Here is a 15523-nt window from a genome sequence, read left to right as displayed (position 1 = left end):
AAAGTTAAAAGTGTATGAAAATATAAATGTGAGATGGAAATAATTTTTTAATTGTGTACACAAATAAGTAAACTGTGATTAAAAATAATTGAGAAATCAATTTCCCAAATAGAAGAATAACTCATAAAGCTTAGTAAAAACTTGTGTTCAAGGGAAAATTACTTCTATTTAATTTTCATCTCCTGTGCTCTTTATCCTTATCATATTTCTCACATGCACTCTTATAAGGTGAATATTTTGACTGCACTTGCATTTCACTCAACACTACTTTGTTAAGTCACAGATCATGGCTCCCTGGCCGGAGGTAGAAAAGCCTGAAACCAATAACTATATTGGGGACTCTTCCAAACAAAACCAGAACATGGCTGGGAAAGAAGGAGAAAATCACAAAGGTAATGTGCTTACTCTGAGTTATAAAAAAATAGATAGGATTTGGGGATCCTTGGAGAAGATGGAAAGTAATTAAACAATTTTTAAAATGTTCTGTTTCATCAGGCAACGTGGCTTCACTTGGAAATAAAGGGGAAATTCAACCTGCATTTTCCACAGTAGCTTTGATAGATGAGACAAGGCCAGAAGAAGAAGACCCATGGGCTCTGCCAGAACTGCAGGACACTGGGATCAAGTGGTCAGGTAGCCATTTCTCTGTAAATAAGTTACCTACATTGTTTTCCCATCACTTGTCTCATGTTATTCAAGAGTTAATGGGTTTATAATATTCAGTCAGCTAAGAAAAATCCCAAAATCATGCTTCTTAGCCTCCTTAAAACATGAGAAGATATATGTAAAACAGTCCAGCACTAATACAGTTTTATATCCAGGCAGCTGTTGGTCTTTTTTTTACTCAGTAGGATGACTATAAAACCAAGGGTCAATGTCAGATTTCATAAGGCTTTTGTCACATACCAAAAAGGTTTTTTTGTGGTAAAAGTAGGCAAACAAAATACCTGCTTCTGCAGTTAAAATGTGATTAAGAACATTCTTTTGGGTTTAATCACACACTGGAGCCATGTCACTGTCTTTGTCTCCACTGTCTCTGCTTGTGCACTAGAGTATTCCAGAGAAAAATTCAAATGATTCTTTTATACATAATGTACTTGTTTTGCAGATCTGGATACAAAAGGAAAAGTCATTCGTGTACTCTATGGGATAGGGAAGTTCATTATGCTACTTGGATTACTCTACATGTTTGTATGCTCTCTGGATGTACTGAGCTCTGCTTTTCAACTGGTAGGAGGTATGAAAATATCTAAAATATCAAGAATAAATTAATAAGGCAGTAAATTTTGTCTGAGACAGTTACAACTACCACTCTTCAAGAACATTCTTCATATATGATGAGACATAGATTCAGAAGGAAGCAGCTCTGATTAAACACTGACCTTCAGATGTTTGAAAGGGTCTTTCTGTCTCAAATTCCACAGAGCTGATGTAGGGGTTATTGGCCCCAGTTTCCCAGTAGCTCCCAGTTACTTTAGTGACAGTTTAAAAAAATACATCTGGACATAAATCTGTCCCATGTAAAAGACATTTCAACAAGGTGAATTACAAAATTGTGCTCTTGACCAAAGCATCTAACACTGAAATGTCCCTCAAATCCTTCAAAGATGAAAACTATTGAAATGTATTTTTTACATTTACCTCAAAGTGTTGAATTCAGGTGATGGACTCAGGAGTGGTATCAGAGAAACATGTGTACTTCTGTTGAAGTATATTGCAAACACAGAAAGGTACAGGGACTGAATTAGTCAGTATTATTAAAAGCATTACCCTTAATTCAGTGTCCAACAATACCAAGTAATATCATTTAAATCAAGGTATGGGTGTTTTTTTTTGTCCTACAGTCTTTCTGCTGATGGCTGTGGCATTATATGTGGCAACTCTCTGCAGAGTTCAGCAGGTCTTATAGTCACTGAAATGAGAGAATAGAAAGTATCCTCTAAAATCTGAGAAGCTGAGAGTCCAGGACATGAATCTGGATCCCTGGGCTACATTGTACTTTTTTGGGATAGCAAACATGGTTATATATGTATCAATTAAATGGCTGAATGATCTTGAATTAAACACTGATAATTTCTATGGACTTTACCTTGTGCTTCCCCCACTCTGAGAATATGTTTTTTTACAGGTAAAGCAGCAGGGGACATATTTAAAGATGACTCAGTGCTCTCGAATCCTGTTGCGGGACTGGTGATCGGAGTTCTGGTGACTGTGATGGTCCAGAGTTCCAGCACCTCTTCATCCATCATAGTCAGCATGGTGTCCTCCACATGTGAGTCTGCTCACAGAATCTTCCTAGAGATCACTCATAAACCTTGTCTCAGGTGCAAACATTCCCACTTGTGTTCAAATTGTAGAAGCTTTGTGTAAAAGAATAGAGACCATTGGAAAAGTTTTTCACAGCTGTTTCCCCGATATAAAATAAAATTTTTAAAAGGAATCATAATGGTATTAGTATTAGTAGTAGCAATAGTAGTAGTAGTAATAATAATAAAACCACAACTGCAAGGAAAATCATTGGAAGCCATGGCACCGAATGACTTAATTTTGGAATTATCTGCATCATTTTCTCACATTGGACAGTTACTGAACTTCATTTTTTTCTGTGGTATCATTTCAAAATTCTGTAGTAAGTAGGAAAATGCCTGGGAAAGAAGAGACTTTATTTTCATCTGGCCCTTTAACATGTGATGAAAAGGGATAACCATGGGCCATAGTGTCAGTGGGGATCATGAGACTATGGGAGTGCCACATTACCAGGGGGCTTGATTAAAGCAAACCTGTTTGGATTAGAGCAGCTCATCACACTGACATCAAGGGAGGTCAGGAGTTCACTGATAGCAATAGAAATTTTCATTGAAGCATAGAGCTTGCTAATAATATGATTTTTTTGTTCATTGTTTCCTTTTCTGTTTTGCAGTGCTGACTGTTAGAGCAGCTATTCCTATCATCATGGGAGCAAACATTGGCACCTCAGTTACAAACACAATTGTGGCACTTATGCAAGCTGGGGACAGGAATGAATTTAGAAGGTATTGTATTTAAACTCTAGATCTGGAAAATTGTTTCTTTCATTTTTATAGGTCTTCTTCTATATTCCCTCTCACTACTACAGCCATTCAACCTTTCTAGATAGGAAAGTCACAAGCATGGCCATGGCAAAGGTATAAAGCTGCCTACATGTATGGCCTTATATGCTTGGAAAAAAAACTATATCATGTTCCTTTAAAAATTTTGTGGGTTTGTGAGAATTCACCATTTTTAATGATCTTACACAGGAATAAATTTTCAAGTGCTCTCACTATACCCCCCACCTTTTATTATGTGCCAGCTGTGGGAGGGCTGTACAAGAAGTTAGTATTACATAAGTTTGGTCTGGTTTCCTTAAAAGAGATTTCAATGTTGAAGTCTGCAGAAAACCAGAGCTGGTAACCATAGAGAAATGAAATGTCCTGGCTGTCAGATATATACAGTGACATCTTTTGGACTGACATTTGACATTGCCACTGAGAGAGCTCATGGAGCACTTGGAGACTTACTGGAGATGGGCAGTAAACTTGGGAGTGATAGGAGACTTTGGAACCTTGTCATTTATGCACTGGGCATATTGAAATACTCTTGGCCAAAGCCTCTGAGGGACGAGCTGTGGCTCCTCAGGCTTTGGAGGAGAAGATTGAAGGGACCTGTACACCAACAGATTGCAGAAACATGTGGGAGAGCTGCAAAGCCCTCTTGCCCCAGGAGTCAGGGAGAACTGGTCCTGGAGGCAACGACTGGCTGAGGATTAAAAATGTACTAAAAACAGGTGAGAGGCAAAACAAACACAGGCTGTACAGCCACTTCTTTCTTCAAAAAAGTACTCTTGGCAGCCTCATGCTATGGATTACTTCTGTCTTTTCTAGTTTTTCTTGTTTTACTCACCTGTCTGGCTCTTTAATTGGCCAACAGTGTGGAGCCAACCTAGCACTCCATAACAAAGTAGATATTGCATTTGACCCCAGAAATTAAATTATTCCCATCTTGAAATGCCCTTCATCTTTACTTTTATGATTTCATATCTAATTGATGTTATACACATTTTGTTTAATTAAAAGCAGCTCCGTTTTTTAATTTCTTCTTGCAGGGCCTTTGCTGGGGCAACAATCCATGATTTCTTTAACTGGCTGGCTGTGTTTGCACTGTTACCCATTGAAGTCATTACTGGCTATCTCTACCATCTCACCAATGTTATAGTTGACTCCTTTCACCTTGAAAGTGGTGAGGATGCTCCAGAGCTACTAAAAGTTATCACAGACCCCTTTACAAAGCTCATCATTGAGGTAAGCTCTTTCTCACTTCAAGAAGCTGCCTACCTGATTCAGTCCCAACTAATCAAAATGCTCTGTCTGTGAGAAGGCTTCCCACTCCTGTCTCTGTGTTCTTGGGGGCAAAGTTCATTAACAGATGAATTCTTCTCTTAATTCATATCTCATAAAGCCCCAGTTCTACGTTTCCAGTTTCTATTTCGCCCACATTTCACAGTATCAGTGGCAGACAGGGGGGAGGAGGACTGGGAAGGCAGCTGAGGACAAATTCAGCCATGTGGGATGTATGGGAAGGCAGCCTCTTGCCTGGGCATTTTCAGGTAGCACTAGCTGAGACACAGCCAGAGGAACAGCATTGGACCTGATGAGGACACTGAAATTATGGGACAAAATCATGAGCATCTAGAGGCCAGGGGGATGCACACAGGTTTTGAAGTGACAGTAAATACAGTCAGGGAGTTGTGTCAGAGCAGCTGATTAAACAGAAAGGATGAGATGAGGTAGTGGATGATGTGGGGAGAATGAGACAAAGCATTTGTTCATGTACAGTTGTACTTTTTTTTTTCTGGGAGTAACCCCCCTCCTACCCGTTGGGCAGGAGTTCCAGCATTGGAGTCATGCAGATTTTACATGGTTGAGCTTTCAAGGGGGCTTATTTGAGTAGAGCTGAACAGAAGTATGTGATACAAGCTGAAAATAAAGCATTTTTAAAATTCTTTTTATTCTTCCTTTTCAGCTTGATAAATCAGTAATAAATGCAATTGCCACTAATGATGAATCAGCAAAAAACAAAAGCCTGGTAAAGATCTGGTGTGTCACTGAAACCAATGTGGTGAGTATCATGTTAAATTAATTTTCAGGTACCTCAGGAAATATATTACTGATCTGTAGCTGATGCTCCTTATCACAGGATTGTGAAATTAGATTTTTTAATGAGGGTGGGGTTTTTATCAGCAGAAAAAGAATGAAAAAAATTTAATGCAGTTTTTTTTAATGCTCCACTTAAACCAAGCATGGTCACCAGTGGTGACCTTGACCTGGCTGCTTTCAGTACTGTGCAGGACCTTGCCTATCAGAACTGGTGGATTGGTGCCAAGCCTTTTACTCCTTTCAAACCCAAATGCCTTTAAACTCTGATCAGGGAGTCCTACCAACTCCCTGAAAGTGGAAAAAGTCTCCACCGTAGGCCAGAGAAAAGATCATTTCAACCACCGTTTATCTGCTGATCTAATCAGCTTCAGTTTGACGTGTGTTGGGGTGATCTGGTGGCCGCTGGCTGCTCGCAGCCTTCTTGGAAAACTGCCCTTGGACAAAGCCTCCGTGGGGCTGCGTCCTGCTCCTCTCCACCCAAGCAGCCCTACAGCTTGGAGGAATCTCTTGCCCAGACCAACACCAATGAGTATTTTGGCAAACTACGGAGCTGAGTGTTTGCTTTGCATCGTTCAGCTAACCAACAATTACAGCATTAAATATCCTTTGATTCTCTAATTAGACTATTCTACCTGCTGGCACGTATAGAAAAGTAATTCCTGAAGTCCTGAGGCAGAAGATACTCAAGGAGTCCTTAAGTATTTCATTCTCCACAGGTTGTGGAGGTTGAAATTCCGTGCCCAGCTGCTATTGAATGACGCTGTGGCTGGGCAGTGAAACGCTACCTGCGGAGATGGAGCCGGGGCAGAGCCGCGCTCACCCGGGTCCCTGCTCGGGTTACAGCCCCGGCTGTGTCTGGGGCTGCAGACCCAGCCCGGTGCCCCTCGCTGCCCCGGCAGGCCCAGCCTGAGCTCAGCTGCACAGCCCCGAGCCCCTGAGCCCTGCACAAGAAACTACATGGAAAGAGCAGGCCAAGGGAAATGTTTATTTCTAGACAGGTTTTTTCTGTGTTGCCTGTATTTTGGCTGGGTACCTGCTGCTCAAGCTTACAGTCAAATGACAAAAACATGAGAAACCCCCAGAATTTTGACTTGACCTTGGTGGGGAAAAAGGAAAATAATTTAAATTATTGCATCCCTGTGACCGTGTTTGCAGGGCTCCGAGGATGAGGGAAGAGACAAGGATCTGACTCCATGTTTCAGAAGGCTTGATTTATTATTTTATGATATATATTATATTAAAACTATACTAAAAGAATAGAAGAGAGGATTTCATCAGAAGGCTAGCTAAGAATAGAAAAAAAAGGAATGAATAACAAAGGCTTGTGGCTTGGACAGAGTCCGAGCCAGCTGGACTGTGATTGGCCATTAATTAGGAACAACCTCATGAGACCAATCACAGATCCAGCAGATAACCATTGTTTACATTTTGTTCCTGAGGCCTCTCAGCTTCTCAGGAGGAAAAATCCTAAGGAAAGGATTTTTCAGAAAATATCATGGCTACACATTCCTACTGGGTTAAACTAATTTCTAGCAAAAAATTGTTAAACAGACTCATGGCCAGGATAAATACATGCAGACCCCATATGTTTAAAGCAAAACAAACATTTTGATCTAGTGATGCTGCTTTGAAACTAAGATGCTTGAAAAAAAAAAATTCAAGGTGAGAAACAAGACTGTGTTGTGTTTGTAAAGGTTTACCAGGTATGGGGTGCCTGGAGCCCAGGTGCTCCCTGGAGATGTGGGGGCACCAGATCCACTCCCAGTTTTGCCCACCTGCATCATCTGGAGAGAGGTACAAATGCAGGTGTTTGTAGGCAGTACCCAGCAAAGAAATATGATTTCTCTTCCCCCATTTCTGCAAAAGAAAATCACTCAGGCATTTTGGAAAGATGCCTCTTGTTCAGGAGCATGGTTCAGAGTCCGTTTGGCTGTCAGCTGCTCTTGTGTGGAAGCACAGCTCAGTCAGCAAGCTGTTCCTTAGTCTGCATAATGACTTACAGACCTGGTGTCAGAATGCAGCATGTCTGGCCTAAGAGGGCTTATAAGGAAGCTTTTATTGTGGTGTACATAGAAATTCAGTAATTTGGTAATGGTAATCATAGTGCTTGTAATGAGCTCTTAGCCCTTGAACATGACAATTAAAGTAGTAGCAGCACTTCTGTTTCTACTGACATGGAAACTGAGGCACAGAAAATCAGCTGGAGCACTTTGTGCTCATCCAGCAAGAGAGGCTGCACTCGTGTTGTAGCATTCTGACTCACAGTCCTGTAGTACTCATCAGACCATGAACTGCATTGAGATGTCAGGAAAGAGATCTTTCTTTCATCAAGAAAGCTGTGGCAGTGGCTGGAAAAGGAATGTCACTGTCCCACAACTGCAGCCAAACATGAACCTCACTCCTCAAATCTGTCATCAGTAGTTAAGTTCCTTAGCTATTAGTGGATTGGTGCTGTGGTTATTAAAATGTAGAAGATTTTGGGAATATTTTAATCTTTACATGTTGTACTGATTGACATGGGTAGCAGCATAATAATTTGTTTTAAGAATGCAAAATGTTACCATGCCATTAAGGTGGTGCCAGCTTACAATTCTGACTTTTTAGCTGATGAATCTTGGTTGTAGTAAAATTTGAAAACTCTACATGAGCTCTTATAAAGGATTGTAGGTGACTGAACTCTCTGCTTTGTCTGGCAATCTTTAGACACTGCAGAATGTCACAATTCCACCTTCCGAAAACTGCACATCTCCTGACTTCTGCTGGACTGCAGGAAATGTGACATGGACCCTCAAGAATATAACTGAAACAGACTATATCAGTAAATGTAAGTAGTAGAACTACTCCTCTGCAATATATTTACAAAAGTATATATCTTTCTAATGGTGCTAACAGCCCCCTTCTGAGGTGGATCCAGGAGCCCTCGCCAGTGTGGGGACACGTGGCACTGCTACAGGTGCTGCCTGAGGAGCCTGTGCTCTGCTGTGGCTGCACAGCTGGAGTTACAGCAGCATCATGGTATCTGGCTGCAGGGGGATCTCTTTCCATGCTGCCTGATAGCAGTCATTGAGGTCTCAGTATCATGTCACCGTGATGTTCAGATGGCTCGGAGCTACGGTTACTCTGCTGTCATGGTTGCTAGGATATCCCATCCCTATGCATGCCCTGCAGGACTTTGAACTGCCCTGCTCAGGCATGCAGCCACCTCTGGGAAAAGCTGACCCACTGTGCAGCTTGGAGCACCCCAAAAGTTTCTCCTGCCTTTGTGTTCCTCTCCCTTACACATGCCTCATACACCTGGTTCCTGCCTGCCCCATAGGGGTGCCCACTTTGCATTTTGTAAGCATGTCTGTAGAAGCACCTCTCCTGCCTCACTCAGACATGGCTTTTGTGGAGGAGGAAAGGTGGCATTTTCCATCTTTGCATCAACCCCTCAAGCTGTGTTTGCTTTGGTTCAATTTTCTTAGGGGAGCGAACAAAAACCAGCGGTGGGCTTAGGATCACAGGCAAAAATGTGGGTAGGCTAATTCATTTTCCTTTTCTTTTTCAGGCCAACACATCTTTGTCAACTCAGACCTGCCTGATCTTGGTATCGGGCTCATCCTCCTGGCTTTGTCCCTGCTTGTTCTCTGCTCCTGTTTGATAATGATCGTTAAGCTGTTAAACTCTGTGCTTAAAGGACAAGTGGCCAGCGTTATCAAGAAGACAATCAACACTGGTAACTATCTGCTTTTCCTGAGGATTGTTTTTAGGAATGACAAGGACACTGAGCATGTTTATTGATGTCTCCTGTTCTGAAAGACGTTATAGAATATTTTAAAGAAAATACTATTGAATGAAAATCGTGCACACTGCCCAACATTTTTTCTTCCAAGTATTTTTTTTTCTTTAATTTAAAAATCTTTTAGTGAACAGCTTGATTGAGAAATGCAGCAGATTAACAGCATTAGAGACCAAAGTCCAGGCTCTGTTTCTAGATGTATAATCATTAGCTGTTAGAAATGTAGATCTTCCATCCTCAAAAGATAGCACCAAAGTGCTGAGATTGTGATTGCCTGCTCTGGCACAGGGCCTGCATATTCCTTCTAAGGTTGAAAAAAGATTCATGATCTTATCCTGTGCTGCTGCCTAACCCTCTCTTCAGCAGGATAAGGCAGCCTTGAATGGTGGTGTTTTTCTGTCTTTCCCTGTGTTGTCCAGCTGTTTTTTTTCAGCCTGGATCCATTGAGTGCAAATGTTCTGGGGTTTTTTCACCAGGCTGCTTTTCCTTCATACTCTCTTTAATGGAGAGATTAGGAAGTGTAGCAGAGAAAAGCAGTCCTGGCACAGATCTCAGGCTGTGGTTGAAGTGAAGGTACACAGAAATACAGAAGGCAACAAAGTGGTCCCCATGCTGTCTTCTCCTGGGCAAAGAACACTGCCCAAATTAAAAACAAGGGGTAGAAAGTAAACAGCTACTGCTTATTTAATTTGGGATCTTCTCTGTATTCCTCTGTGTCTTCCCAGCTGATTAAGTCCTCACTTCTCAGCTCTCTCCATAAATCTGCAGACTACAGGGGACATTTGTGCCTAGTTTCTCTATCAGTGTAGTTAGCTGTTCTCTGCAAGAGTTAACAAGTACATTTTTAGGGGATAATCCACTTGGAACTAGTTAGAGCAAACAACTTGGTTCTCTCAGGAGCTTTCTGAAGATCTGATCCAGTGAGTGCCTGGTTGCTGAAACCAAGGCTCTCAAAACACCCAGAAGGTTTTGTGTTGACCTCTGAGGAAACATTTCTGGTACCTAATTGTATCACAACACACATGCCACCCTGGGTCAGGACAAATGTCTACCTAGTCTGGTATCCATCTCAAAGTGTATCCAGTGGTGCAAGGCTGTTGAAGGCACATAGCAAACAGGATAAATCAAAGTAGTAGAACTGGCCCCAAATCGTCATTTGAGACCCAACATGCAAACAATACATCTACATTTTAAGGGCTTAACAGTCTTCCCTGCTGTGTTATTGTTACATGGATCACTCTGTTATGCTAACAGCAATGTTGTCCCTCTATTTTCCAGATTTTCCATTTCCTTTTACTTGGCTCGCTGGATACCTGGCTATGCTCGCAGGGGCTGGTATGACCTTTGTTGTCCAAAGCAGCTCTGTTTTCACATCTGCTATTACACCCCTTGTTGGTAAGTTGTAAATACTGTGCTCTTTATCCCCATGTTTCATCTTCTCCATCATCCTGAAGCCAACCCAGTTGTGTTTCTTTTCTCGTAGGCATTGGCGTCATAAGCATTGAGCGCTCTTACCCCCTCACCTTGGGAGCCAACATTGGCACAACCACAACAGCTATACTTGCAGCTTTGGCAAGTCCTGGGAGTACATTAAAATATTCATTACAGGTCAGTATAAAACCATGCTTTCTTGACTTCATTTAGAAGTTGTAAGTTTTCTGAAGAAAAACATGGCAAAAGTGATGCAAATGTGCTGTTCATGTTGTGCCTGACTTTGTCTGTGCTATTAATAACAATGCATTCACTTCAACTGCTAGAACAAAGAGGTTACATTAAAAATTCCCAGAATATCAATATATAGCTAATCTTGCTTTTATAAATTCTCTTGATCTGCATGAATTGATTCAGAACTGGGACAGGGGAGGTCACTTGACCCCTGAGCGTGGGGTCTTTTTCTGCTTGGAGTTTTCAGTGCCCACATGCTGAGAACCCTCTGAGGGTTATTGATTTCTGTAAGCTCTCTTCTCAGGGTCCAAAGTCAGTTCATTGATTGTTCAGGGACTCCTGTAACCTAAGTGAAGGTTGCACAATCCTTAAGCTGGCAAGCTCTCTATCTACCCAACATTGCAGTGAGCATCATGGCATCTATTTTTCTCCTTGTAAACGTATTTTGACTGGGTTTTATTGAATTCCTTTTTGCCTCAAACTATTTAAAAAGTAGGAAGCCTGGCTTTGACTCCCATTTTCCACCCAGTAAAGAACCTGGCAGCAAATAACATTTGAATGAATGCTTTACAATTAAGAGTGAAAAGATAATGACGTTTCCTTGGTGAATAGGATGAATGTCTTTACTAGCTAAAATAAATCAAGAAAATTGCAGAAGTCATTTTATTGTCCTCGGGCAACAGATGTAATCATGAGAAGATGCTATCTTGATAAAGCTCAGATTTCATGATAACATACTGGTTTTATAATGCCCTTTATAAATAAACACCTGTACTTTCATATTTACTTTAGTCTGATAACAGTTACAAAATTAAAATAGGATAAGGTGAGCAGGGAATGTACTGTTTTGTTCAATATATGCTTATTCTGTCTAAGTGACTCCTGTAAGTTTTAGCAAGTCTCTGCCTTTTAATGCTAATTTTTGTTTAAAAATTTTTTGAAGTATGTGAATCAAAGGATTGTAAAGATCCAAAGACAAAGTCCCCTTCCAGGAATCTCCTCAGTGCCCTATAAACTTATAGCTAAATTTTTGTAAAATCCAAGTTTGTACCATTAAAAATTTCTCTGTAGCCAGTGTGCAATATCAAATTTATGTTTCCCATGTTTTCATTGAAAATTTCTGGATGTAGAACCCAATGGTTCCCACACCTTGACAACAGTACTGTTTCCTGAGAGCTGGAAGTAATTATTATGTGGGTAGGAATATTTAATGGTGGTTTAGTTAATGAACTTCTCAAATGTTTTTGCTTTCAGATTGCCTTGTGCCACTTTTTCTTCAATGTCTCTGGGATTATTCTGTTTTATCCGATACCTTATACCCGCCTGCCAATCCGCATGAGCAAGACCTTGGGAAATATAACAGCCCAGTACAGATGGTTTGCTATATTTTATCTTCTCCTCTGTTTCTTTCTGTTGCCTTTGTTTGTATTTGCTCTGTCACTGGCAGGCTGGGGAGTCCTTTTGGGTGTTTGCCTTCCCCTGTTTCTTCTTTTTATTGCTGTGGTTGTAATTAATGTTATGCAGAAAAGGCGACCTCATTCGCTGCCTGAGAAGCTCCAAAACTGGGATTTCCTACCTGTGTGGATGCACTCCCTAGAGCCCTGGGACAATATACTTATGGCTTCCCTTGCTTTTTGTGGGAAACACTGCTGTGGCTTCTGCAAGTGTTGCAAAGTCAATGCTGAACAGGAGGGTGCCAAAGACAAGCAGCTAAAAACTATGGAAGTTTATGAAAACACCATGGCAATGGCTGATGATGAAAGAGGTGGAAGAAGGGCACCAGCAGTAGCTTGTGTTGACAAAACAGGCACAAACAACACAGCCTTATAGTATCGGATCCATGCATATTAGCAGAGATACAGCACAGGACAGCCAGGCTCATCAAAACCACCTTGGACCTTGCACTGAGGACAGAGTGAACATTTTGTTAGGTTTCTGAAGCCAGTGATACATCAACCATCAAGGAAGGGAGTCAAACAAGCTTGACAGAGTCCCTAGAAAACCTATGCTCAGTTGCAAAGCTAATGACAGATTTGCTCACAGAGGATCTACTATGTGGTACCTTCCTCCAATGTTATCAGTAGCAAACAAAAGAAATCCTGATGTAGTCCCATGAAGAGAGAGATGAAAATGGCAATCAATTAAAACTTAAAAAAACCCAATAAATAATGCACTTCTAGAACAGCCTTTCTGACCTACTGATTCAGCAGAAATTACATCATAATACCGAAGAAGCCCTTGAAATTTAAAAGAAAAAAGAAAGGGGGGGGGGGGGGGGGGTTGGAAGTAAAAAAAAAGGGAAGAAAAAAAAAGGGAATCCTAGTGTTTTCATTGGCCTGTCTGCAGTGGTCAAAATGGAAAACAGGAAAACAGTAGCTTTCCTAGAAGAGACAAAATCTATTCTATGTGTGTGAAGGAAAATGAAATGCTGGGACATCCTTCAGAAGCTCTTGGAGTCCTACTCTGACATAAGAGTGTACCTAAGCCCATTTGCATCCCTCTCTGTCTCCTCTAACAGTGGGGACAGAAGCTATAACCTTTTGTTATCTCAGGCTAAAGACCACAGAGGTAATTGCTGCTCTCTCTGCCTGCTGAATGCTAAGAACTGTGTATGGAGACATTGGGTTGCTACCAAAGGTCTTGGCTGACTGAGGATGTGATTGTGTGACCATTCCTCTCTCCAGATGGTCCTCTGCAGTCCTGTCCACCATGTAATCCCACAGCTATGGACTGGTGCAGGAAGGAGGACAAGTAGGAGAGGAGGGAGCCATGCCAGCCTGGGCTGGTGCCAGGAGATCTGTGTGCAGCTGTGGCTGCATTTGCCTGAGCCACAAAAGGAGTTTTCAGGGTAGCAGTGGAGAATGACTTTAGACCTACAACAGAGGGAGCCTGCAGAGCAGATTGTGGCTAGCACAGGGAATCTGGCAACGTTGACTGGAGCCAAAGGGGCTTTCACCACCCCTTTGTGCTCTGAACCACCCTACTTGGAAATAATGTGAATTGTACTGGCAATTGTATGTAGCAATCCAAATCCCAAATAAAATCCATAAGGAGTGTAGTCACTACAATGCCTAGCAAGTCCATGGGTAGTGCAATACTTGACAGGGAGCTGCTTGTGCTCAAATTTTACCTTAGTGATGTTTTAGTAAATGCTTGTGAGACTGCTCTGAATCATGGGCTGACAGAAGGCGTAATTTCAGAGTCAGAAGAAGAACATTTCAAAGATACACTCAGTCCTTCTGCTGGTTTTCAACAGCTTAGATATTACTGAGTATGGGACAATATCTGAAGTCCAATCACTAATGTTCAAAAAAAAATTAGATGGCTGAGTGTAAACCAAGTGTCATTTAAAGCCCATTTAAGTGGCTGAATTTTAAATAAAATGTGTAATGAAAATGCTGAGAAGACCCTTAGTGCAACAAAGCTACTCAGTGCTGCTAGAACACAATTACTTCTGAATAGTTGTTTTTTGCAGAGCTTGGAATTCAGTAGGTTAAATTCAGCAATCAAGTAAATACATACATTTTAGAAGTGAAAATTGTTTTCATTTACTTTTTTTAGCTAACAGTAAAACTGGCAAACTATGTGTTTGCAAATTGCATTCAAACTGAGATTCTAACTTTCTGTAATTGTGAGCCAGTGACAAAATGCCTAGAATCAGAGTGAAATTCCAAAAACATCTAGTTTTGGTATAGTTCTGCTCTTTTGGAGTGTAGTACCAAACAGCAGAATTATGTCAAATGTTCTTTTTATTTTCCTTATGCTTCATATAGTTGAAAAAATTTTGTCAGCATCTCATTTTTAAAGTGGAGTTTTTATATTTTCAATAATTCTTCTTCATTTTATTCTCACAATTCTGGATACTTTTGGAATCTGTTTCTTTAAATCCCAATGTGCATTTCCCATGCCCTGTTTCTTTGGGAAAATATGAGAAAAATATCCAGAATTGTTTTCAAGTTATCTTACGTTTCCATTGACCACCCATCGAAAGAGGAAACATTTTAGTCTACTTTTACTCATTTCTTAAACAACATGCACCTTATTTTGCTTCTTGAATTGAAGCCTTCAAGAGCAGTGATAATAACTGTGGGAAAGCAATTCTTGCAAACGAGTCAGGGTAATAATTGTCAGGCATATCAGTGCTTTATGGTTCCTCTCTGTAACGTCTCCTCTCCTTGCTCCAGGTCATACCATGCCATTGTGTTAAGCAGATCCCAAGGAGTATTTCTGTTTAATACACCATGATATGTCCTGCTACACTCACCCCCACACTCTTTCTAAAAATATTTACTCTTTATTTATAATTGTTTGAGTGTACAGAATTTTTCATAACTTATAGAGAAAACGGCTGGTGATTGTGTTATATATTACATATTTGAAAACTATGCAATGTTTATCTATAAAAATGTAAAAAGGCACTACTGTATATTTTGTAATATAACTTTTCAATTGTTTGTAACTGTGTATACTGTGTATTATGGAGACTGTTGGCTCCATCAATAGGTTACTTAAAGATTGTTGGTAATGCAGAGACAGATTTCTTAAAGACACAAAACAACTATAGACTTTCATAATATGGCTTAATGCACAAGGATATTAAACACTATGTTTCTAAAAGATTTGAATTTTCTGTAATGAGAAATTTTGGAAATACAATGTTTCTAAAATACTTTTTTAAACTCTTAAACACTTTATCTTTTACCTGTTTCAAGGACAGTATATGTCTTTATATTTTGTCATGAATGTTCATCTTGTCTGTCCTCATGCATTGAATGTAAAAATAAAGAGAAGTTAAAAAAAATTATTTTCGTAATATCTATTTATATACGTATCATGGAATCTTGCAGAAAAATAAGTATTCAGACAAGGTCTAGCCTGAGCTGATGAATTGTGCAAGAAATGAGAA

At 40.5% G+C, this 15523-nt stretch overlaps 1 protein-coding gene across 1 annotated transcript; it reads left to right on the top strand.

The window, feature by feature from the left end:
* The first annotated feature begins 277 nt into the window (after positions 1-277).
* On the top strand, positions 278-12447 carry SLC34A2 (solute carrier family 34 member 2). Its single transcript, XM_071432718.1, has 12 exons — positions 278-392; positions 496-633; positions 1109-1237; positions 2129-2272; positions 2921-3032; positions 4124-4319; positions 5041-5136; positions 7878-7998; positions 8722-8889; positions 10231-10347; positions 10436-10560; positions 11872-12447. Exons 1-12 carry the CDS (start codon positions 287-289, stop codon positions 12445-12447), a joined length of 2028 nt encoding a protein of 675 aa, XP_071288819.1. The 5' UTR covers positions 278-286.
* Positions 12448-15523: the final 3076 nt, after the last annotated feature.

The sequence above is a fragment of the Agelaius tricolor genome, unplaced genomic scaffold (assembly GCF_023055355.1).
Source record: "Agelaius tricolor isolate 1412-34295 unplaced genomic scaffold, bAgeTri1.0.p SCAF_8, whole genome shotgun sequence".
Classification (NCBI taxonomy): Eukaryota; Metazoa; Chordata; class Aves; order Passeriformes; family Icteridae; genus Agelaius; species Agelaius tricolor.
The sequence above is the reverse complement of the archived record's forward strand: the minus strand, read 5'-3'. Positions and strand labels throughout refer to the sequence as shown.